The 26,312-nt window shown below is 47.0% G+C and overlaps 1 protein-coding gene across 2 annotated transcripts in view; it reads right to left on the reverse strand.

Annotated features, from left to right (window-relative positions):
* Positions 1-26,312, reverse strand: part of LOC147705920 (deoxynucleoside triphosphate triphosphohydrolase SAMHD1-like) — a 1,309,615-nt gene that overhangs the window by 907,323 nt on the left and 375,980 nt on the right. For both annotated transcript variants that reach the window (XM_086932390.1, XM_086932391.1), the window contains exon 6: positions 2,454-2,524. In XM_086932390.1, coding sequence (XP_086788516.1) covers positions 2,454-2,524 — 71 coding nt within the window. The remainder of the gene's footprint in view (positions 1-2,453; positions 2,525-26,312) is intronic.

The raw sequence follows: 26,312 nt of genomic DNA on the forward strand, positions 1-26,312 counted from the left end.
CAACCACTATTCGCCTGGACCTAGGCCTCTCCCGAGGGGCAAAGGAGCAACTGAGCCTGGGAACGGCCTGATTAGTAGCTCATGCACCACTTGGGACCCAGGGGTGTTTCTCTGTGCACTTCACCAGGTGGCGTTCCTCTGCTCTCGTCCCTTCGCACAGCACCGCTCAGCTCTAGCTGTCGCCCATCGCCTACGAGGTTTCTCAGCACCACCAGAGGGTGAGTACAGCACAGCCAAGCCACCACTGACTTCACAAGGCCTCCTCTCTGCACGGCGTATCTCTCACGCCGGGGGTGCGTCACCACTGCTGCAGTCGCGCCCAAAATGTCGCTGCCTCCCAGATGGCGCCCAGGGCGTAAGAGGGTGGATTACAGCCACTCAGGCTGCACCGGTTAAGGCTGTCACGACGCCTCCAGGCGCTGCAGACTCACCAGTAGAACTATTCCCTTGCACTCGCAGACTGCTCCTTAGTTATCACAGCAGGCACGGTGCTGCGCAACAGTCGCTGTCCTACTGGGGGGGAGGAAATTGCAAAAAACACAGTTGATGGACAGAATGTAGAACAATGTCATACATTCACCCCAGTACAAGGAACTGGGCCTAAATCCATCGTTTTTTTGCACTCCACATCACCCTGGGGGGAGGGTCTTCCCCGCACCCAGCGCACCCCGCAGAATGTCTGTCGCAGCCGTCCTCAATCGTCAGTAAGGGTTTTCACCAGTGCTGTACCACAACGTTCACCATCCGCTATGGTCCCCGCAAACTTCACTATGTCACCAGCTGCGGGGAGATCGCTTGCTCACTCCGCCTCCCCGGGGCCACACCACTGTAGCAGGCCAGATCGGGTGCCAGGCCCAGACCACCTCCAAGCTTGCTGGTATAAGGGCCGCAGACCGCAGGTGCTACAGCTACCCCCGGGCCCGCAGGAGCGTCTCCTTAAAGCTCCGCTCCCGCAGGTAGGGGACAGCCGGCCCTCCGGGGTTCGCAGATGGCCGCCGCAGGTCTCAGGTGCAGTGCCGGGTGCACTCTCCGCAGGGTGGGGCGCCGCCAAGTCTTCCCAGGCCTCCTTCCGCCCCGGGTCCACACTCCTCACCTGGGGTGTCAGTCAGAGCGGCAGTCAGGGCGGGCCCACAGCTCTCAGTAGGCCTCAGAGCTGGGTGACGCAGGGCCCAGTCCGCAGCTCCTTCTCCTTGAGACTCGGGGAGTTTTGAGGGGCTCCCCAGTCGATCTCTTCTCCAGCGCCTTCCTCCGCTGCAGTTCCCTGCCTCGGCGCAGGGATGCCCACCAGGTCCCGGGCTCCGGCTGGGTCGCCTCAGCAGGCCGCATCAGCCTCTGGTCTGGGACTCCCCACTGTAGTCTCGGCGCCTGCGCGTGCTTGCTGCCCACTTCGGGCCGCGCGCCACCAGCAGAAGGCGCCAGCAGCCTAGGACAACGGACCCAGACAATCTCGCCAGCCGCTCCGTCCGACTGCTCACTCAGGGGCACCAGACTCCGCTGGGTCAGCACTAGGGCAGCTCCCTTCGTCCGTGGCAGTGTCACAGCGCCGCCGCAAGGCACACCAGCAACCGTTGAGCCCCGGAGCTCTCTTCGCGCCCACTGCCCTGGGGGCCGCTCCACAGCAGTTGGTCCGCGGTTTCCTCCTCTGCGCTCTTTGGTCGGGAGCCTCCGGACCCCACAGGCTCCCCTGTGTTCCTGTACCGTTCCCCACGTATGAGAATTGCCAAAGACACCTCTTAAGGATATTTGGCAGGACAATTAGGGGACTAATGCCGGAGCACTAGCGGCTTACGTCCGCCATGTTGGATGGCTAGCCACGCCCCCTGGTTACCTACTTTCTTTCCCGTTCCCACCCTAGTGGCGCTTCCTCTCTCGCGCTCTTCGCCGGCCTTGGGTCTGCGGCGGCCACCGGTGCTAGTCAGTAACTGCCTCTCCCCCTGTAGTTGGCGCTCCGGTCCCTTTTTCCTTAGCCCTTCACTTTTGACACCGCTCTATCTGTGTTTCCCCACGAGGGAGAGACTTTGATGAGATGGAACTGTGACATTATCCTTTTGATTATTTACTGTGCTGATAGTTGATGCCTATATGTAATGGAACGCTTGACCTGCTTTCTGTTTTGTATATTGCACTGCGATGTTGCACGATGTACTGTTTCTGTCTTGATTTTTCTCAATAAAGGTATTTGATTTTTCATTTTTTTTAAAGTTACCAGGCAACAGTAAGTCTCGCTTATGCGAGCTGCGGATGACGCTGCATCGCTAGGCGAGACCTAAAAATGGTTATTAAGGCTTAAGGGCAAAGTCCAGCACTTGGGAGGTGGGGTGAGGGAGAGCTAAACAGCTGAGGGCTTAAAGCACAAACATGCGAGAAAAATATACATACTTTAACTAACAATCTACTTACTCATTCCAATTCCGTATTGACAATAAACAATAACAACAAAAACATGCACTGACCTTCCATTTTCTCTTAGGGCGTGCAAGTGGTATAAATCGTCCATCAAACATGTGAGAAAAGGGCCCATGACCTGCAAGCAAATTAAATATACACTCAGTGGAACACGTTTGAAAAAAGCATATCTTTAGAAGGCGCCAGTGTAAAAAGAATTTAAATGGGACTCCAGTTAACAAATAAAGCAGGAAGTGGGTTGTCAGCCCTTATATTAACTGTTTACAAAGGAAAAAGAAGCATGCCATGTTACACAGTGATAACTATAGACAATAGGCTGAATGCCTGAATTATTCGCAACTACTGGTAAGGACGGCACTCCAGTCTATTGCTGAACATCCTCTGAATTACTCTAGACTGAAACGAGCAATACGCAAAACATCCTAGACTGTGCTTCAACAGAACGGTCTAGCCCAGACAGCCATGACAGCTCCCTTCCATACAAGAATACAAACAAATCCTAGAATGGTTACCAACCTATATGGCCTCTTTAGTCGTGTATATATAGCTTAAGTCCTGTTGCACATCGAATATGGTACCCTGTCATACTGTGTATAATGTAACAAAAGTCATGTTCGAAATACTTAAATCAATGTTAAATTCTAGCAACCACTCGGACTGCACTCCAGTCCAATTGTTTAGAATCCATGGTGTAATCATAAGAATGTAATCATAATACGGAGGAATTTAACACCTTGCCTACAATAAATTCAATCCACAACTGTGAGGCCAACGTGGGGTAGGGGTCTTAAAATGTACTGATGGAAACCTGTGGATGGTTAACATTCACACACACTGCAGCTTGTCCAATTGTATGTCTGATTTATATAGAGCTGCATGTAGCCAAATGATTACCAAAGACCGCTGAGGAGCATGTCCCCTAACAGATACTGTTCAGTCACTGTCATTGATTTTTTGGTCTAGGCAAAAGCCAGTCTGAACAACCACGTCTTTTGGATTTTCCTCAAGTTAAGATAATTGACTTCTGCCCTCATGGATATGATCACAAACTTCCACTGAGTCAGGCCATTCTCTCCAAGCAAATCGCCTCTGGATTTTAGTATCTAGAATATTTGTGTTGGTTAATCCGATGGGATGTAGATGACCATATATTCCTGGCTAGGCCGTATTAGGGCATAGATCTTGCATAACACCCAGGTTTTTCATTGAATAAGTCTTTTAGTTCTCTCTTGAATCAGCACCCAATTAAGTATGTTCATTGCTATATGTGGTCACTCTTTCAGATATGTATGTACTTTCTGTCTGTTTGTTTCTCTCTAGAAAAGATGTTACAGTAGCCTAGTTGTGCCATTACAAATGGCCTCATCAGCTGCACATGCTGGGTAATGTAGAGTATATATCGTAATCTTAAGGAGCAAGGCAGATGCAGACTGACATCTATGATCGTGATATTGTTTTGAGAATAAAAACACTTGTCAAACTAACAGGACTACAGGGTAAATGGTAGATTCCCTGGCCGTTGAAAGGGAGAGAATTGCGGTGTGCTCTGCAAAGCACAGGGATATCAGACTTTGATTATAATAACTGAATGTTTCTAACATCCAGTGAAGAACACGTTTTTTTAACTGTGATTTTATTAACATTTTGTTAACGCCCGTGGTGAAAGTAAAGGCAACTGGGTACTCCGTTTTCAAAGAAAGTTGATACATGTGGCAAAGAGCCAATATTTGAAAGAGTTTAGGCGGAGAAGTCCAACCTGGCACGAGGCTATATCCTCAAAGAGAAACAAGCATTTGCAATGCAATAGGTCTCGCAGCATTAAAGTTTGAGTTATTGGCATTGTGTATGACAATGCGTTGCATAAATTTTTTAGTAAACTTTGAATTGGTGAGCAGTTTGAGTGTGTGCAAGAGTATGCTGTTGCTCACAGCTGTTATTATTCACACAGCTCTAATGATGCACCTCACCACAGGGCTGATGCAGTTATTATTCACAAAGCCCAGGCGGGCCATCACAGCAACATTGGATATCTCTGGAATTGTATTTTACAGACTGACATCATAGCACAGTTATTCGAAGAGGAAACGAGCAGCGCACAGCTGGCGAACGCATCCCCTCAGCCGGAGCGAGCCATCAAAACACAGATGTCTCGACTTGAGAGAGAGAGAGAGAGAGAGAGAGGAAGTCGGGGTTCAAGGGAGCGATCGGTCCCGTGGACTCTGGTCTGACCTGGGCTGGGCACCAGCAGCACGTGGGCACTGTGCAACAGGAGAGGCACAGTAGTACAACCGGCAGTGCTTAATTTGTAAATGAAAGAGTGCCGGTGCCCGAAGCTCCTGCTGAGAAGTCCAACAGACGCCATTAACTAAAAATACGAACTACAAGCTGCCTGTGGAATCAACTGGAATTTACTCCATGGCAGTTTGATAGCCAGCGCTCTCTAACGAAGGGCGTCTAGAAGAAGGGGAAGGTGGCGCGCGCTGCTTATTTTGGTTAGAGTCCAAAACCACTGTTCTGAGAGTAACAACGTCCAACGTAATCTTTGCCAAACCGGTCACTGTATTTGCAGGTGTAGCCAAACTGCTTTTGCTAGATTCATACTGGGCAATAAAGGTGGGCCCTATACCCATGGCCCCTTACCTAAGCCTGGACTTTCTATCGGAGAAAAGTTCCATCAGGGTGCTTTCAGCACGGATGTATTCTAAAGGCATTGCCGACAATAAACAATACATCCGCAGACAGGAAAAAAACTGAACTCCCGAGGACCTCTTGATACTGAAGGGCCTCCGTGCAACATGCCGACTCTTTCTCACATCAGCGAAAGCACTAACCATCACCATCAATGAAGCCACAAACAGAAGCAGAAAGCTGTTCAAGAAAATCAAGCACTACATCTGCCACCTGCTAAACTGACCCATTCCTCACTCCACAGAACGTTGCAACGTTATCAAGCTCTTCTTCGGTTAAAAAGATTCAGAATATCAGACAATACCAAGCTGATTCATCTCACACCCACCTTTCCTGTATATTGCTGCTATGTTCAGCCTTCAAAGCCATATCTTTCACCAATCTGGCTGACAATTATTTTTAATGATTTTCGAAAACCTGTATTTAAATCGTTGGCAATGATTACAAACAATATGTTGATCAGTGTCATCTGCGACAAAGCACTTACATCATACATATTTTACAGTTTATACCATGACACTCGAACAGGGTAGGTAAATGAAGAAGGAAAAAATGTGGGTTCACAAAGGGAGGTTCACCATTTCCCCCCCATATTGGCGCGCCCTACGATCTCCATCCCAGTGCATATCCAATATACAAACAGTGTCTTTCCTGTTGGCCTGGTGTTGGGGCAGCAAGGGTCAGGGGTAATTTGCAAGGCGAGCTATGTAAACGGGTCACATTATTGGGGTGGGGCCCTGCATTTTGTTAGTCAGGCCCCCCTGAGGGGGTCTCTGATAGTCGGAGATAGGTGTTAAAAGGTTTCCAGATATCATAGGGACACGATCTCAGTGACAGCAGCTCCCAAATGTTAGTCAGTTGCTAATGGCAGATGCAGTGTCTTTAAGCCAGTCTCGGATTTGTGGAGCCTGGGGGCATTCCCAATTCATTGAGTCTGTGCGTTTTGCGAACAGCAGCATTAGTGCAATCAGTTTACGAACACCACGATCCACTTCTGCTACATAGCCCAGCAGCGGGACAGGTTTAGTGTTGTGTCTATTATTATCTCGCTAGTGTTAAATATTTCTCCCCAGTAGTCCGTGATGACCGGGCATTGCCAAACCAGGTGTAGGAAATCCACCAATGGAGAATGGCAACGTGCGCAGTGAGTCTGCAGCTAGCCCCATACAATACGTTTGAACGGGTGTTCTGTAAATGTGATGCAGAAAATAACAAGGTTTACTCAGGGAGGGGGAGCTGTGCACGAAAACATGCTACTTGACCCGTGAGGCTTCCTGGAGGGTTGTCTCTTCCTGTCCCACTTTGCCCCGTGTTTATTTCCTCTGCGGGGCTGTGGAGGAAGCACAAAGCACGCCCCCTTCTGCGTGACCCTCCTATGATGGGCTGGCTGAGAATGAAAGTCTTATCATTGTTCGCTACGGCGCGCGCACTCCTGAAAACGAAAGTTATGGTGGGGGCGGGACTTCCGCCTTGTGCGCGAAGCCCGCACCCACGAGTGCCTGGCCCGAGGAGCAGTGGTTGAGGCTGCAGATCTCCGGAGTGGCGGTAAGTGCCCTTACTTGTAGGGGGGGTAGAGGGGGGGTGCGCTTGTGTGTGTATATGTATGTGTGCGATGGGGGGGCCTTGGTGCACGTGTGCTTGTGCGCGCGCGTGTGTGTGTCCGGGGGTGTGTGTCTATGTATGTGCGTGTGTCGGCGCTGGGGGAATTGTCAGAAGAGGTGCGGCGTAGAGTGTGAGGCGAGGTGGGGGAGGGGTGGGTGCAGTATAGTGGGCAAAGGAGAGAGCGGACGAGGCACTGGGAGGCATGCGAAGGGGGGGCCAGAGTGCCGGGATAGTGGGCAATTGAGGAACATCAGCGATGTGAAGAGTGGGGTGGCATAGCGAGCGCTGAGCAGGGATGCTGCGGAAGGGACATGAAAATGGTTGATCACCGGAGTAGCAACGGCATAAGGGGCCCGTTGCTGGAGAGTTTTTAAGAGGTGCGCATCTGTCGGCGGGGGGGGGGTGCAGGGGGGTGGCGGGCGTCGGGGGGGGGGTGTCGCGCGGCTCCCGTATTGGTGGGGATGTGTGTGTCTGTGTGCATGCGTGTGTGTATGCGTGTACGCGCAGGCGTGTTTGAAGCTTCTCAGGAGACAGTGGCTGAGCGCGCGGCCCGCGGCAATCGGCTCAACAGGAAATGCGCGCGGCCTGCACTGTCTCCTGGGAAGCACAGTCGCCAACAATAGATCTCTAGCGAGACACAGCGCTGACGCGCTGTGTTTTCGCTACGAGACCTAAAAACACAATTGGTTAATGTTTGAAGGTCCGAGTAGAGGTGAATGATTCCTTGGATCTGTCTGTAGGCTCAGATGAAAGCTAAAAAACAGTTCACAATGGTAACAATACATCTCCAGCTTAAACTCTTTAAACAGTGACATGGTAGGCATATCAAGTCGTTGTGCCAAATTTTCAAATTGGGTTGCTCAACACAGTCTAAGAAAACTAGCAACAAGTACTACATGTAATCGGTTTTATGTTGCTGATCAAATCTGCTTGTTATCTTTTGAGCAACATAAGTTTGAAGAAAAGGTTACTAAAACTGCAAGGCCCAAATATTGCAATCTTTAATAAATTCACATGCATGAATTGTTGCTGTTGTTGAGCGTAGAGTCCCACGGCAACCGCAGAGAGCAGTTCAATCTCATATTTCCTTTGAAAGAACAACCTTCTATTAAGTCAAACGATTATGGTTTTAGACAGTCAGGGAGCTTTACCCTGTATTGAAAGAGACTTTCCTTTCCATGGATGACCATAAACCACTTAAAGTTCATCAGTGCATCAGAAAGATTTAGTGTTGTCAATATTAAACTTTAAGCATCTTTTTACATCCAAGGCAGCAGACCTCTTTCAGCTGCATTACTTGGATTTTCAAAGTAAGTCTTAAAGACTACTAGTTCATTCAAATGAGAGTCAGTTGGTACTTTCGGAACAAAATGCAGATTTATTCATAGCATGGAAGGCCGGACTGGCAATGCCAGGCACCGGGCAATCTCCCGGTAGGCTGGATGGGGGCTTGTTTATTGGCAGGCTGCCGGTTTTTGTGCTGGGGCCGATTTTTGGTCCGGTCGGGGGCGTTACGTTAGTAAGATAAAGAAATCAGTAAATCACAGAAATTTATACGATCACTCTCACTCTGCATGCGACTCTCTCCTCGACTGCTCTCCGTGCGGGGAAAAAAAAGCAGGCACAACTCTATCAATCTCTGACTCTCTCTGAGTCATTCAATTTTCTGCATAAATAATGGTGGCATGCATTTGTATGTTGAAGCACGGAGGGTGGGTGGGTCGCGCTCGCGCGCAGATGTCTCCGCGGTCTCTTCAGTTCACCCACCTTAGGGTGGGGCGGCCGGTGGTGATCATGCACATTAAAAAGTAGGGGTAGGTTTGCTTGACCTGGCAACCAATTCCATTTAATTCCATTTAAGACTTTCTTCTACCAAATTTGGTTGACAAGTGTAGGAGAGTAGGGTCTGCAATCCTATGGTCACCCCCGATTTTTGCTTTTTGCTTCTCTGGTTTACGACTTTCCCTGGCTGTGGGCCTGCTAATCAGACCCACAGCCTAGCTGTTCTCTCTAAAAATTGACAACCATGTGCCTTAGGTGCATTTACCAATTGGTACTGGGCCACCTTATCAGTCTCTGTACAGAATACCTTAGGTATCCAGGGCATAGGTGTACCCAGGGCCTACCAGGGGCTGAAGCATGTATTAAGCCACCCCTGGCCGGCCATCTAAACAGACACAACTGGCTGCACGACAGCTGGGGCAAGGTGGTGTAATCACCCTTTGCTTTAGATATAGTTCCCTATATCTAAACCTAAAATGGACACATATATTCCTATCATTCACTCCTATGGAAGGCCTTATCAATCCTGAAGGCAGAGTGCTTGGAATGATGTGAGATGGTGCTCTGGCATGAGCTGAGCCCGTTTGCAGCTTGCGGAACCAAGTCCTAATAGCTGTTCCATGATAACGCTATACCATATACTCTTAAGTGCATTATAATCCTCGCGGTTAAATGCTAACTTTGGTATAGCATTATCAACACATGTAAGGTGTCATACGAATTGGAATACTACCCCCTTGCCAATTCTGGCGACGGGGGTAGCATTCCACCCTTCTAGAGGGACACGACATGTATGTAACTGTGAACCCCGGTTAAAGTTAACTCGAGCCTCAGCATCCCAAAATGGATGCTGCCACCACAGACACAAGTCTGACCTCCTGCTGCTGGGAGTCCTTCCAGCGAGGGAGGCTTGGACAAAGGGTTTCCTGCCTTGGGAGGTGCTAGCACCACCCCAGACAGGATTTTGTGTATTAGGTAGGACAGGGCTGAAAGGAATGAGACATGCCTGGGGCACACAAGGTGTCCCTGTGCATACACCGGTCCAAACCAGTTCCTGGGGCACTCCAGCCCCGGAGCTGGCGCAAGACCGGACAAAGGAAAGGGGGTGTAACCACCCCCCTTCCTGGTCCCACCCAGAGGAGGGACCTAGTCGTAGTGCAGCCCCCCTTTAGCCGGATAAAGGTAGGAGCTGGTCCCATTCCAAATTAGATTATCCTGATCAACTTTACAAGAAGAAACTCTGGACTTCGACGTTCTGCTCCACAGAAGACTGAAGAAATCTCCCTTGTGGGCAAGGAGTGTCCACCCTGCACAAGCAGGCACCATCAGCGTACAGCGGCTTCCCTTTGTCGTCTTCCTGCAAGGATCCAGACTTCAGAGCCTGACGAGCCCCGGATTCCCAGACCTCTCCGACCTCTACCTACATCTGCAGCACAGCTGAGACCCGTGGGTGCGACGAGACACGTGGGACCGGCCATCTTGAAAGAAGGAGCACTTCGCTCCAGCACGACTTCAGAGGCATCCTCGTCCAAGTGCTTTGGGGACTGAGAAGCCCCGACCCCGAGCAGCTCCTGCATCGAAGACCAGCCCTCCAGCATCCACGAGATCTGCGTGGGGCCCTTCTGCCTGGTTGCTGCTCGACGCGTTGTCTGGTCACTTGCCGGCTGGCTAGTGGCCTCCTATACGACGAACTGCGAAATCTTCACTGCTGGTCTGGTTGCTCCAGACTGGCCCTTGCTCCCTTCCAAAAGAGGAGCACCCCGGACCCTCCTGGTCCACTCCAGATGCCGTTTCCACTCACCGCGTGGGTTGCCTTTGACAAGGCCTGTTGACTCCGAATCCGAAGACGACACCGCCGACAGCGAGAGCCTGCGTGGGACAGCTCGTGCTCCATCCTGGTCGTCGAAGACACCACCTGGTCCACCTGGCTGCAGAGACAAGCGTCCACCTTCACCTGATCGCGACGACGACATCTGGTTCCACTCCTGGTTCCACTCCAGTCACTGGCTAGTGACTTTGAACATTGTCCCCTCTGCTTTCAGGTTCTTCTCTTCACTGATCCACCCTTGGATCACACCGGACATCTTCCTCCTGACCGCCTGCAGCATCTTTTTCTCCAGGCTCCATAGAATTCAACACCGGAACCCGACACGACTTGGCACCTATGCACCCTCAGCCTGTGGGTGAGGTAACACAAGCATTTCGGTGCTCAAGGGTAGCTTGACTCTCCTAGTGTCCAGTTCCACAGTCGTTTTTGTCCTATCTAGTCAGGGACGTCCGTACTCACCTTTTTCTTAAAACTGTACTGTCCATAGACGTTTGTACGCATCTCGCGTGTGAGTTCACACACTGCACACACGTTCCGTGGGCCTCCTAGTACTTACCTCAAGTTAGTATAGCGTGGTCCCAGCGATCCTACAGCCTCTGGACAGCTCCATTCCGTTGATTGACTTTCACATTCCACTTACTTAGTATATGGTTTGTCGTGCCCCTAGGGCACCATTGTAAATCGCGCAACTTAAACATATTTTTCCTGAGAGTTTGTCATGTGCTTAGCCCACTGACCTCATAAAGAGTTCAGAGGTGTATGTTAGTTAATAAATACATGTTTATTTTCATAACAACCTGTGTGGTGTCCTTTCACTTGGTATTCAAGGGGTTATATGTGGTAAAACAGCTGGCTTCACATGCCAAAAGAGTTTAGCCTAAAGACTGCTTTTGTCCATGCAACCATTAGGATAGCTGGTCTATAAGGTTGACTTACAACCAATCACCATAAAGGTTGTTTGGACTGATACAAGGTGATCACTAGAACTAGTGAGCATCATATATCAGGCCAACTTCTCACAACAAGGGAGAGGGTTTTTGTATATCACATACCTTTCCTTTTTTTAAATACAAATTTTTAATTCATCAGTTTTTGAGGACCAGTCTCTTTTGACTAAAGTTACAGCGGGGAGTGAAGGCAAATTTATACGACTGTTGCTGCGAGGTTTCGTGAAAAAAGGAATAACATCAATCCCCCTATGTTGTAATCCTTCAGACCATTGTAAAATATGATTTACTATAATTCTAACCCTTGCTATCTTCCCAACCTCAGATTTCAAAATAGAAACTACATCTATATCGTTAGTTTGGATCAGTTTTAAACTTTCAATCTCCCGAAAGCAATTTAGAAGAACAGATCTATTTATAAATAAGATCCGTATCAAACAAAGGAATGAAGTCTAAAAAAAGCGGTATCTACACTTTCCTTTTCAAAAACTGCATTTGATCGTTTAGACGCCCTTTCAATTTCAATCATGTCAGAGAAAGGCTCAGCTAAAGGATTAAGAGCCGGTAATAGGATATTAGGGGGATTTATCTGTTCAACAGATCCGTGACTGTTCGACGGCCCCGTTGATTCAGTAGTCATAATTACTTGGTCAGATTTTATTTGCCTAGTAGGATCTTGAGATAAGTTTAGCAAGGACTCTTGTGGGAGGTTTTTTCAGTACAAGTATCTGAATTATCATCAAAATAAATTTTCCTCTGCCTCTTTTTTGCGAATCTACGAATAGGTTTCCTCTTTTTCCCTCTATACTTTTTTTTGTTGTTTTCCTATTACTGCCTTTTTTCCTTCATTTGAGGAGATCAAAATATCCTCTTTTTCTTCATTTATGTGTGGTTTGAATATAGGAAATAATTCCTTATCACACCTTTTTTCAGGGTCAGACAGGATTTCTACTTCTTGGTCAAGTTCTAAGATGCAGTTAGGTGCAGCTGTTTTTAGTTTACCTGCCGGGGTATTCCACGGGATAATAGTTACTTTCTTTCCAATGATATATGGCAAATTCTTATTTTGTTCATTGGGAACTGAATCTAGGACTTGAGAAACACTTCCAGACTCATTTTCAGACTTCTTATCTTTGCTTGCTTTCGTAACTAAAAGAGGTAACTCATGATGTGAACTAGAGTCAGTCCCCTGTTTACTATTTAATAGTACCCGAAGTATCTGTGTTACCGTCTCTAACACAATCTGAGCCCCCAACAAATTTTTCTAGTAACAATAAGATAGAGGATAATAAATGTTCTAGAGAAACTAAAGAGTCAGAAATTGGATTATCCATCCTAGGGGGGGATTGGGCTGAGAGTTAATCATATTGAAAGCTGGACTTGATGAAAAGTTTAACTGGGAAATGGAAAAATGTGAATTATTAGAAGGGGTGCTACTATAAAGTTGAAGACCCGGGGTTGCTAATACATTTGGAATGTTAGTTTGATCTAAAACTAAATTGTGTTCAAAATCAGGTTGTCTCTTATGGAGTGCTGTATCTATATCAGGTAAGGTGTAATCATTTCCAGTAGTAACCATAGGCAGAGACAAATCAGGGGAGACATTCAAACCTTCCTCTGCGAGAGAGAGGAAACTATGAACTAGCACCTCGGTAGGTTTGGTAGTAACATCATGAGGAGACACAATATTATTTTTGCTTAAAACACCAGAAGTATGCTTTGATTGCCTCTGTAAGTTAGGGGGATCTAGAGGACCAACCATCTCAGTTTTAGAGACAGATGTTTCTGAATGTACCAAAGCAATAGCACCAACTTGATTGCTATATCCATTAATTGGAGGTTTACCTTCCTCTTTACTTTTATAATTGGTTTCTTCTGGTTTCGAACCCCCCATCTGAACCTTATCCTTTCCCCTTTCCCATAAACTATACAATTGGCCTTTTCCCTTTAGTAATAAAGTGGGGGTATCTTTATTTCGTAGGGGATTTGATTTAGTCTTAGAGCAAGTCCTACCCACTAATACATGCCCAGATCTTAGTTTTTTTGCCGTCATTTTAAAACAAGTAGATCCCAGCAATGAAAATAGCAACCATACAAAATTAAAACGACACAATGACCGTTTTTCAAAATTAATAATCCCAAACCACAATTAAAATATTAGGAAAGATATAGACACAGGTTACTTCAAATCCGTCTCTATAGCAAGAGGGCTGGGGAAATAAAATAATAAATATGTCTAGCAAAATAATATTGCAATGGGTGCACTCCAAAAGGGTATGCCCAGCCCAGCCTACTCCAGCCTCAGAGGGCCTGCCCTTTGCCTGGGCTTAGCCCCGCGCTTTGTCCCACGCGCGTCACGGGTAACTGATTCAGTTATGAAGCCCTAGCCAGGCGGGGGCGTGTCCACGGAGGGAAGAGGCAGCAGGTGTGAGATGAAGAATTGCCTGCTGGGCCTCGCAGTCCCTCCGTGAGATAACAAACACAGCTCTGGAATCCCGTGAACGGCTCCCGCGAAGCGGGGGCCGAGAACAGTTGCTGCTGAGCCCCTTAGGTATCCACAAGTATCCTCGCAGTCAGGAAGAGCAGTAGAAACAATACAGTCTCGCCAAATAGCACTCGAGGAGCGAGATACAAACGGGGATTATGAGCAGCCAGGCGGGGGCGTGTCCACGGAGGGAAGAGGCAGCAGGTGTTAGATGAAGAATTGCCTGCTGGGCCTCGCAGTCCCTCCGTGAGAGAACAGTTGCTGCTGAGCCCCTTAGGTATCCACAAGTATCCTCGCAGTCAGGAAGAGCAGTAGAAACAATACAGTCTCGCCAAATAGCACTCGAGGAGCGAGAGCCAAACGGGGATTATGAGCAGCCAGGCGGGGGCGTGTCCACGGAGGGAAGAGGCAGCAGGTGTGAGATGAAGAATTGCCTCCTGGGCCTCGCAGTCCCTCTGTGAGATAACAAACACAGCGCTGGAATCCCGTGAACGGCTCCCGCGGAGCAGGGGCTGAGAACAGTTGCTGCTGAGCCCCTTAGGTATCCACAAGTATCCTCGCAGTCAGGCAGAGCAGTAGAAACAATACAGTATCGCCAAATAGCACTCCTGTAAAACCTATGCTTTTTTCAGTATATATATACATATATATATATATACACACACACACACACACACGAAAAATCACCACGATTGAATGCATATTGATCAGACATGCAAATAACATTTGGAGCAGAGAGTTAATATAACTACCACTTGGAAAAAAGGATATGCGCAAAGTACATGACAAACAAACTGAACTGCCATTGATAAAGTTTGGATTGAAATTGAAAGTAAATGTTGACTCATACTACAAAATACAAGTACCAGAATGCCTTTCTCTGGTATTTACAATACACTATATAAGGGTGAAACTAAAAACGAACTAACGACACCGTGACAAAGAACATCTCTTGTTCGAAACGTTGGTGGGTGGTGGATGGTGGCGGAACTTATGCTTGAATGAACAAGCTTCACAAAACTTTCCTGGCTTCTAGAGTGCGGTCTTTTTTAATATTGGTTGGTGAATATATATATCTATATATATCTATCTATCTATCTATCTATCTATCTATCTATCTATCTATCTATCTATCTATCTATCTATCTATCTATATGCCGAGAATTCTAATAAAGGTGTTCTTCAACTGAATCCCCCGTTTGGCCTCTGCTCGTTTCTTTGGGAGTGAGTCGTTTTGGATATATATATATATATATATATATATATATATATATATACATATATACATATATATATATATACACACACACACACATACATACACACACACACAAGAAAAAGGTTGTCCCAGTGGGATGCCACTCACAGCAGGATTTCGCACAACACTCCGCAGGTGGCAATCAGGTCAGCCGGCCACACACAATCAAAAGGCCAAACGTGTTTCGAGGTCCTCAGAGCCCTTGTTCACTGGCAGTATGGAGACAGGAAGCAGAGTGTAGAACAGCTGACTTTATTTATAAATGAAGAGTCCCGCCCCAGTGGGCGTTTCCACAATGTAGCATGCTGCTACTGATAGTCCATATTTATCACCACATACAGACTCAGTTCGTTCTTTAACCCAGTGGATTCTGCTCCTGCCCCACAGTTAAAATAAACATCCGTGTACGGTTGAAAGTGCAATGACGCTGCCTCCCGCTGCCAATGCCTCTGCAAATGAGGCCCCCACTGTCCAAAACTTGTGCTTGTGTTTACGAGCACACTGGATCCACAATGAAAAGTCGGGGCATCCCGCAGCCGGACTAGCCGCTTTACATACAAGAAAAAGGTTGTCCCAGTGGGATGCCACTCACAACAGGATTCCGCACAACACTCCGCAGGCGGCAATCAGGTCAGCCGGCCACACACAATCAAAAGGCCAAACACGTTTCGGGCTCCTCAAGGACAGCTGAAAATAGTTTGTTGAATGCATCCAGTGCACACCCCAAAAGTCTTGTACAAAGTATCCCCTTTGGAGAACTGATGCGTGCCAAACGCAACTGTAGCTCTGAAGAAGGATACCAAAATGAGAAGACTATGATACAAAGATTTCAAGATAGGGGATATGGGCACAAAACCATAACTGCAGCCTGTAATAAGGTTGATAGGGTAACAGGAATTCAGCTATTACATCCAGAGATTAAGACCAATGAGGAGGATAAGTTCAGATTTATTACTATGTATTCTGGGCAATCCAATGATGTAACAAGCATTTGCAATGCAATAGGTCTCGCATTAGGAAATTTTGAACTATTGGCATTGTAAATGACAAATATTTTATTTATGTGTTGGTTTTGAAAAAAGCTAAATTAATAGCTTTGTCATTTACAATGCCAATAGTTTTAACTTTTGAAAACGTGACACCTATAGCATTTGTAATGCAATATGTGTTGTATTGACATAACTTGTATTAATATTACAAATAACAATGGCTTTTATTTTTTTTGATAATTAATACTTAAATAAAAGTTATTGTAATTTATAATGGCAATAGCTTAAACCTTTGTAAATAACTTTTGGGAAGATTATGTTCAGTGTTTTTTATTGTGATGAAAATCCAAGAACAGCAGTGAAATATTAACATCTTTTTGTGACATTTGTAATAAAGCTTGAAACATTGAGAGAACATATTAGAACCAGTTGTTGTTGAATGGTTGCACAGAGTGATGCTGTGGCCTTCAGTGGTGCGGAGTGATGCTGTGGCCTTCAGTGGTGCTGAGTGATGCTGTGGCCTTCAGTGGTGCTGAGTGATGCTGTGGCCTTCAGTGGTGCTGAGTGATGCTGTGGCATTCAGTGGTGCTGAGTGATGCTGTGGCATTCAGTGGTACTGATTGATGCTGTGGCATTTAGTCATGCTGAGGGATGCTGTGGCATTCAGTGGTGCTGTGGCGTTGAGTGATGCTGTGACGTTGAGTGGCGCTGTGGCGTTGAGTGGCGCTGTGGCGTTGAGTGGCGCTGTGGCGTTGAGTGGCGCTGTGGCGTTGAGGGGCGCTGTGGCGTTGAGGGGCGCTGTGGCATTGAGGGGCGCTGTGGCGTTGAGGGGCGCTGTGGCGTTGAGGGGCGCTGTGGCATTCAGTGGTGCCAATTGATGCTGTGGCGTTGAGTGGTGCTGTGGCGTTGAGTGGTTCTGTGGCGTTGAGGGGTTCTGTGGCGTTGAGGGGTTCTGAGGCGTTGAGGGGTTCTGTGGCGTTGAGGGGTTCTGTGGCGTTGAGTGGTTCTGTGGCGTTGAGTGGTTCTGTGGCGTTGAGTGGTTCTGTGGCATTGAGTGGTGCTGAGTGATGCTGTGGTGTTGAGTGATGCTGTGGGAAGTTAATAAGGAGGATAGATAGAGGGTAGGAAAGAGAATGGAGAGAAGAGGGGTGAAAGAAGGGTTGTCGTGGAGATGCAGAATGATGAGGTGAAAGATCACTAAAGGGGTGTTGGACAGCACACGTACCATCGGATGTACATATACATTGCTCTAAAACGTTTAGCCAATTGTTTTACTAGGATGGCTTAGCATATGGGCACTTGACCCAAGAGAGGGGCGCTCATTAAAATCACCTATTATAAGTTATTGGGTAGACCAGCAGGCCATTCACTATACACAAGTTCTTTTGAATATTTGGGTGCTATGATACTGCCAAGGTCACAGGTTAACGTAGCCAAAAATATGTTTGTTCAGACAGCACGACTTTTCCATGCACTGTCAGCATTGTTTAGCACTGGGCAGCTGCCCATGAGGAACGTGAAATTACATCAAGTCAAGGTAAACTATAGTGCTTGCTCAGAGTGATTAAAAAAGTGTTGCCAAATCTCATATTCGTGCCATGAGTGAGATCAAGCATGACTCTGTGAGCAAACAAGCACTTTGAAGCATAATTCAATGTGTGTCTAAGTCTGCAGCTCCCAAATATTACGAGCTACATTAACTGTCCAAATGTTGTGCGCAACCATGTTAATAATAAGCAGAATTCCCAACACAATTGCATTGTCTGCTTACCGATTTATGTGACCCATATGAAACAATCCTTAAGGATTTGCTACGCCTTGTACTGGCAACCGTCTGCAAAAAAGCAAGGGGATTCATTCGATCTAATCACTACAACATGTTATTAATGCTAGAGGGACCCGTGAGACACAGGGCTTACCTAGCAAATAGTGGCGGGCTGCTCCTCCAACGTGCCGCTGTCCCTGCAGTCGGTGTCCATAGGAGTGTGTTTGAGCGGCCGATAACAAAACAAGCAATGGTGGAAAGCCCCACAGGGTATTTGACATACAGTCAAGCAGTCTGAAAGATAGTGTCTTACTGAATTAATCCAAGTTGGCAAGATATCTTGCACACAACGGACACTGGGTGGCTCAAACATCTGGCAGGTAAAGCAAGTCACGGTATCCATTATCTAGCATAATTAAACTGCCCTAAAAAGAAGGTTCGTAGCGTTGAAAGGCGAGGTTGAGTGTCGGTGGAAAGAGCAGCACAGCGATGGGAGACAGCCTCTGTCTTAACTGTGTGATTACAGTGGGCTGAGAGCCCCCACCTACCCACCCATAGCCGCGAGCTGAAATTGTGTAACTGGTGAAAAGCATCTGCGGGTAAGGGTTGCTTGGAGCAATACACACGTGCGCTCCACCTAGTGCCTCACACCCTATTGTTGTGAAATTGGCATGGAGGGGGTTGTGAGGCAGCGTTGGCTGCCCTGAAAAGACCGGGAAAGTAGTGTGTGCACAGAATAAAAGCCTAACAAAAGCAAGACGTGGGACCCTATGCTTAAGGTGTCCCGCATTGCAAACATAAATATATATATATTTGCTAAATTAACCCGCATTTTAAAAAGAAGATGCGTTGGCGCTATTAGGGAAGTGCCGTGCTATAAGATAATAAAAACATACAATGTTTAAAGAAACAGTACGTTGTGCGATCTAAACACATATTTTTTGCTAAATTAACCCGCATTTAAAGCACATCGTGCATGCTTCTGGAGCTTAACAAACAAGAAACCTGGTGAGAAAAAAGGAGTGAGGAAGAAGGCAAAGATTGGCGGTGAAAGTCCGGAGGTAAAGAAGTGGAGAGAAATTAAAGTAACCGGGTTAATCTTATAAAGCACGCTCTCTGCATTGCGGGGGGGGGGGGGCGGCGGGGGAGCAGCAGCCGTTAATTTCTGGTGGTGTGAGAGACAAATGTTGGTGTGCGAGGCTTCCTTTTAAATCGGGTGGGGGGCGGGGGAGCAGGGGAGCAAGCGAGTGGAAGGGAAAGAGCATATGGGGTGTGAGTGAGGCCAAGCGCGGGCCTGGCGAAGCGTCACGCTTCAGTAGACAAATTGCATTGGGAGGAATCCGCTTGTTCAAGAGAGTTGTTTCCCCTACAATAGTTCAAAGCTATAAATAGCTCGACCTAAGAATGACACTCAGGAAACATTGGCATATACTGCTGACTGACCCACACCTTAAAAAACATCTTAACAGCTCACCCTAAAAAACGGTCACTAAGAGATGAGCTTAGTCCCAATTTGGTTACAGACAAAGCAGGCACACGTTTGGTTGTCAAATCTGGATTCAAATGCTGTAGAAACTGTAAAGCCTGCAGCAACAGTGTTGACTGTACCAGTTTGAGCATCAGCAGTTGTAGAAGGGAATGGGTCATTAAGAAGGTTTTTAACGTGCAACACCATGTACTGTGTGTATGCCCTAATATGTCCTTGTAATAAGGCATATATAGGAAGTTCCATCCACCATGCCAAGAAACGGGTATTGGAACATGTAAGGGCGATCAGGCATGTTAAATATTCTTGAACAGCGATCTTATCCTCACTAAAAGCTGTTGTATAGTGGGTACCACTTTTAGCAAAAGTGCAAGCACGGCATGACGTACACTTAAAGAAACCCATTTTAGATAACCAAGTCTTCTTGACCTGGACCTCAGGCATAGATCTGTCTAGGGCATCACACATGGAAGGGGCCCTCCTAAAAGTGATCGCTGGCTGGCTAGGCATGATGGACCCCAAGATATTATCAGTTAAAATAATAGGGCATTCGGAGCAGATAATGCGACAAATTGCTCTTTCTTGGGTGCAGAAGGTGGTTATAAGGCGTATAGAACACTCTGTTTTTGGGGTAGCAGTTATATTGGCCACGGGTTCTAATAGCTCGTCCCGGGTTTTAAGTTTGGCCTTCAATAAGGCTTGATCTAGAACCTTCCGTTTGTAACTCTTTTTAAGAAATCTTTGGACGGCTTCATCCAGACAGGCATCAGCTGTATTAATATTACTACATATCCGACGGATACGTATAAATTCTCCGTACGGAATGCTGTTGATGGTATGGATAGGATGGGCACTTTGGGCAAGAAGGATGGAATTGCCCGCTGTGGATTTCCTATGGAGCCTAGTATGTCAGGTGTCTGCCTCAATATACAATGGACGTCCAAAAATTCAGCCAATCTATCATTGATTGTTGCCGCGAACTGGAGTTTGAGATCGTTAGAATTTATGTTGTTAACAAAAGCTACAGCCTCATTGAACAAACCCTTCCAAATGATGCACACGTCATCGATATAACGCCAATAATGGACAATGATTTGCCACCAGTGGCGATGAGCGGCTCCGAGCACGTGCTCCACCCACCAGCCAACATGCAAGCATGAATAGCTGGGGGAGAAGCACAAACCCATCGCCACCCCGCACAACTGCTGGAAGATATCATTTTGAAATTGGAAAAAGTTGGTTTTGAGACATATATCAATCATTTCTGTTAGCATTTTGTTATGTTCACGTAAAGTTACATCACGGCTGTTTAAAAGGTATTCAATAGCCTTAATTCCATGTTGATGATTAATAGATGTATATAATGATTCTATGTCCATCACAACAAACAGATAGTCATAACACTAGTCAACACTCTTAGTCTTGATTAAAAAATCAGTAGTGTCTTTCAGGTAGGAAGGCAAATTAGTGACACGAGGTTGAAGAAAAAAGTCAACATATTTGGAAATGTTCTCCTTCAGGCTGCCTTGTGCGGAGATTATCGGACGGCCTGGCACTGGATTAACCAATTTATGGACTTTTGGTAGGAAATACAAAATTGGAGTAATCGGATGTTCCACACTTAGGAATTTAGATTCCTCTTTGGTAAGAAGACCAGTTCTCTGCCAATTATGGATTTTCTTGTGTGTCATTTCCTCACTTGTATGCATCACAAATTTAGTGGATTTGGCATAACATGAAGAATCTGATAGGGGGTTTTCTGCTTCAGCCAAATAATCAGATCTTGACCACAAAACCGAATTTCCCTCTTTGTCCGAATTTTTTATGATAATGTTGTGGTTACTTTGTAATTTTTTGACTAGTCGATGGTATTGACTGTTGTTATAGTCACTTCTTTTGGCATTATTTAGCACTCTCCTATTGAGATTTTTTGAGTTCCACAATAATTATATCGCTGAAGACGTCAACAGCGTCCTTCGGCATAAGTGGTAAGAATGTTGATTTGGAGCGGAAAGGACTTGGTGCAGATTGTTTAACATTAATAATCTGACTGACTGCTGGAGCATCTTGTGATTCGTTTTCAAAGGCCAGATCATAGAGATTTTGTGGACCTGGAATATCAATTTCTTGCATTGGAATGATAGAACTCTCATCCGGTGTGTCACTAGAAGATTTTTTGCGAAATGTATGTAATTGAAAATACTTAATAACCTTGATCTTGCGGATGAATTTAAAAACATCAATGCGAGTCCGATTATAAGAAAAATTATTTTTAGGACAAAAAGTGAGTCCAAAAGACAAAAGTTGCTCCTCAGCTTTGGTAAGTATAGCATCCGTCAGGTTGACAACCGTGTTTTCAAATGTTGCTGTTATCTTTTCCAACTCCTCTTTGCGTTGCCTCGCGATGAACCTCTGTTTGCATCTGCATTTCTTATCGCGCCTATGCTTGTTGATGGATTTCCTTGCTTTTGCAGAGGTTTGCGGGGCGCAGGGATTACCTCCGGTCCTCGCTCACAAAATTCAATTCAATTCAGATTCAGCCACCGAACCACCGACCACCACCACCATCCTCAGCGTCTGGACCCCCATCAGCACTGAAGACACCACCCACGTCATGAACACCATCCAGTCGGGCTCCCCTTCTGACCCTTGCCCCCACCACATCTTCACAAAGCCGACATCATAATCGCACCCCCACCTCTGGAACATCATAAACAACTCCTTCACGTCAGCCACCTTCCCTGAGGGCTGGAAGCACGCAGAAATCAACGCCCTTCTGAAGAAACCCACAGCGGACTCCAAAGACCTCAAGAACTTCCGCCCCATCTCTCTTCTTCCCTTCCCGGCTAAAGTCATTGAGAAGTCCGTCAATAAACAGCTGACAGGTTTCCTCGAGGCAAACAACTCGCTCGACCCGTCTCAGTCTGGATTTCGAGCCAACCACAGCACCGAGACCGCCCTCATCGCAGGCACCGACGACATCAGGACCCTGATGGACAACGGAGAAATAACCGCTCTCATCCTCCAAGATCTCTCGGCTGCCTTCGACACCGTATGCCACCGCACCCTGATAACCCGCCTCTTCAACACAGGGATCCAAGGAAAGGCCCTGGACTGGATCACCTCGTTCCTCTCCGACAAAGAGAGTCCGCCTACCTACTTTCCGCTCAGCGACCACAGAGATCATCTGCGGCGTACTCAAAGGCTCCTCGCTCAGCCCGACCCTCTTCAATATCTACATGAGCCACCTCGACGCCATCGCATGCAAACACAACATCAACATCATCTCCTACGCCGATGACACCCAACTGATACTCTCCCTCACCAAAGACCCAGCCACCACCAAAACCAACCTCAAGGAAGGAATGAAAGACGTCGCAGAATGGATGAAACTCAGTCGCCTGAAATTGAACTCAGACAAGACGGAGGTCCTAATCCTCGGACAATCCCCTACCGCCTGGGACGATTCCTGGTGGCCCACAGCTCTGGGCTCAGCACCTAAACGCACGGACCACGCACGCAACCTGGGATTCATCGTGGACTCCTCCCTCACAATGACCAAGCAAGTCAACGTCGTCTCATCATCTTGCTTCAACACCCTGCGCATGCTCCGTAAGATCTGTCAGTGGATCCCCACCGAAACCAGAAAAACCGTCACCCAGGCCCTCGTCACCAGCCGACTGGACTACCGAAACGTCCTATACGCAGGAACCACAGCCAAACTTCAGAAAGTACTCCAGCGAATACAGAACGCCTCCGCACGACTCATCCTCAACATTCCCCGCCACATATCAGCCCACCTGAGAAACCTGCACTGGCTGCCCGTCAACAAGAGGATCACGTTCAGGCTCCTCACCTACGCACATAAAGCACTCCACGACAATGGCCCAGAAAACCTCAACAACCGCCTCTCGTTCTACACCCCCACCCACCAGCTACGCTCTGCCAGCCTCCCCTTCGCCACCGTCCCACGGATTCGCAGAACCATCACCGAAAGATCATTCTCCTACCTGGCAGCCAAAAACATGGAACTCCCTCCCCGCACACCTACGACTGACCGAGGACCATCTTACCTCAGGAAACACCTCAAGACCTGGCTTTTTGAGCAGTAGTGACACCCCTCCCCCTCCCTCCAGCGCCTTGAGACCCTCACGGGTGAGTAGCGCGCTCTATAAATGTACTGATCGATGGATTGAATTCATCAACCAGGGAAAAGTTTGCTAAACCAGCTGACCCCAATAATGATGATCCTGGTCTACTATCATCAGAATCACTGTTGTAGGTTAGTGAGGTCGCATCAGTATCACCATCAACGGACAAACTTGCACTAGCAGCTTCTGGTGGAATAATAGGTTTTTTTATTGTCCGTGAGCGCTTGGCGTTTATAGTTATATTTCCGCGTGAACGTGAAAATGTTGCCTGTGGCATAATCCTTTTGGTCGCGGGCAAATTTGAATATTTTCCGTTCCTTGATCGTTTCTTCATGCTTCCTGATACGTGCCTCTATCTCTTTTTTGGTTTTAGCAATAAATTCCGTCCCCCCAGTGGCGTCTAGTAAAGAGTTAATGTGGTCAATTTAAATTAAAAGTGCCTCTCGGTACGTCTCGGCGTATTTAATTAGACTGTGGATCATATTCATTGAACTTTGGAGGTTATTTTCGGCCCATTCTTGTAACATTTGAGGATTGGGATTCTCATACGTGGGCACAATTAAAACACGCAAACCCCTCGGCACACGGTTCGCATCTCTGTATTTTTCCAAAGATTTCTTTTCCCACCACTTGGACAATTTGCTACACAGTAGCTTCTCCAATGTCTTCAATAAAGATTTGGCGTCACTGTTGACACTGCCAATAGTGTTGTTACATTGTTCATTGACGACCGCCAGAAGGTTATCAAACAGTGCCTCTGCTGCTGTTTCTCTATTGCGGAGCGCGTCAGTGAAAATCATAATGTTCTCTAAATATTTTTCACGGCACTTAAGATAGGCCGTACAAACTGCTTTACGCGGTCCTGATGGTACAATTAGGAGTAAATCCCATAACCCGCCAACAATCCTTTAAGGAAATATAGACGCCGGTGCAAGAATGCCTTACCGGAATCGGCGCTGGGGCTTCCGTCAGTCATCCAACCGACCCGACTCCGCAGCTGCCACGCCGTCAGGCACCACTCAGCTCACGGAGATGATTCACTCCAATGAGGCTGGGGGGGCACACCAAGAAGCGTAACTCTTCCGAGTTGAATTGACGACACACACACACACACACACGCACACACACCCACACACACATACATACATACATAAGGAAGCACCCGCAATTCGAACATGTGGGTGGAGTGATTTTGACACAAGCAAGTCTGTTCTAAATAATTCTAACCTCTTTGTGGTGGGACAAAAAACAAAGTTATACAATTGTATCAATAACCAAATACTTGAAGAGTACAGAGGATTTTGAGGAGTTTAATAGTGGAAACCGCAACACAAAAGCTGAAGACCTGACATTCACAAATGATGATACTACCTTAATCCTAGCATCCGGTCCACAGTATTCGCTTATTCATATCTCTCAAATCACCATCTCTAGTGAAAGGTGGAAATGAGAAGAGAGTAACTATTTAAGCATGTGGATGAGTGTCTTAACGTTTTTTTAAGAAACAATGACTAAGAATATAGCATGACAACTGAAATTGTGATTCCAAAATTAGAATTGTTTTTTGGTTAAATTATTTAGGATAAGGGACACCAAGTAACTCTAGATGTATTTGCATTGTAGTGTGCAATGTGGTAATTGTAGGAAGGTGGATATCTGACTACATGGTTACCCCCACATTTTGCCTAGTATTTAGCTGGTTTTTGACTTAGTCGGCCTGGGATCCTGCTATTCAGGGCCCCAGGCTATCTGCTCTCCCTATAAAATGGACACCATGTACTTTAGGTACATACCTGATTGGGAATTGGATCACCTTTGTGAGCCCCTGTATAGTGTACCATAGGTACCCAGGGCATAGGTGCATCCAAGGCCTACCAGGAGCTGCAGCATGTATTATGTCACCCCTGGATGGCCATCCAAACTGACACCACAGGCTGATCACTCAGCTTGGGTAAGGTGGTGTAATCACCCATTACTTAGATATAGTACACCTATGTCTACCCTTCTATATAGACACATATATACCTTTAAGTCACTCCTATGGCAGGCCTTGACAATCCTGAAGGCAGAGTGCTTGGTTTTATGTGAGAGGGTGCTCTAGCATGAGCTGAGCCCTTCTACAGCTTTCGGAACCATCTCCTTATAGCTGTTCTATGATATAGCCATACCATATACTCTTAAGTGCATTATAATCCTCGCGGTTAATGCTAACTTGGGTTTGGCTTTATCAAAACATGTTGTGTAAGGTGACAAACACTTTGGAGTACTACCCCCCCCCCGCGGCGTGGGTAGCATTCCACCCTTCTAAAGGGAGAAAACATGTAGTTACTGCTTTACCCGGTGAAATTTAAACCGAGCCTCAGCATCACAAAATGGATGCTGCTGCCACAGACACAAGTCTGACCTCCTGTAGCTGGGGGAAACTCCAGCAAGGGTGGCTTGGACAATAGGTTTTCTGTCGAGACAGCCTGCAGTGTATTGGGGCAGGGTGGGTTGAATGGAAAGATGCTTTTCCAGACACTGCCTGGGGCACACAGGGGTGCTCCATGCATAGCCCGGTTCAAACCAGTTGCTGGGGGCGCTCCAGCCCGCTCTGGCGCGAAACTGGACAAAGGGAAAGGGGTGTAAACAACCCCTTCTCAGGGTCCACCCATAGGAGGGACCTAGCAGGTAATCCAGCCCCTAAAATCAGTATAAAGATAGGAGCTGTGTCTAGAGACTTTAGATTAATCCTGGAAGTAACTTTGACACAAACTCTTGGACCTTCGACGTTCTATATCGACTAGAAGACTGAAGACAATTCCCTTGTGGTCAATGGGTGACCACCCTGTGCAAACAGGCACCACCAGTAACTTGCCGGTTTGCTTTGTCGACGCTCCTGCCGGAACCCGAAGACTCAGCGACTCAGGAACTGAACGTCCAGAC

Source organism: Lissotriton vulgaris, chromosome 7 (assembly GCF_964263255.1).
Source record: "Lissotriton vulgaris chromosome 7, aLisVul1.2, whole genome shotgun sequence".
Classification (NCBI taxonomy): domain Eukaryota; kingdom Metazoa; phylum Chordata; class Amphibia; order Caudata; family Salamandridae; genus Lissotriton; species Lissotriton vulgaris.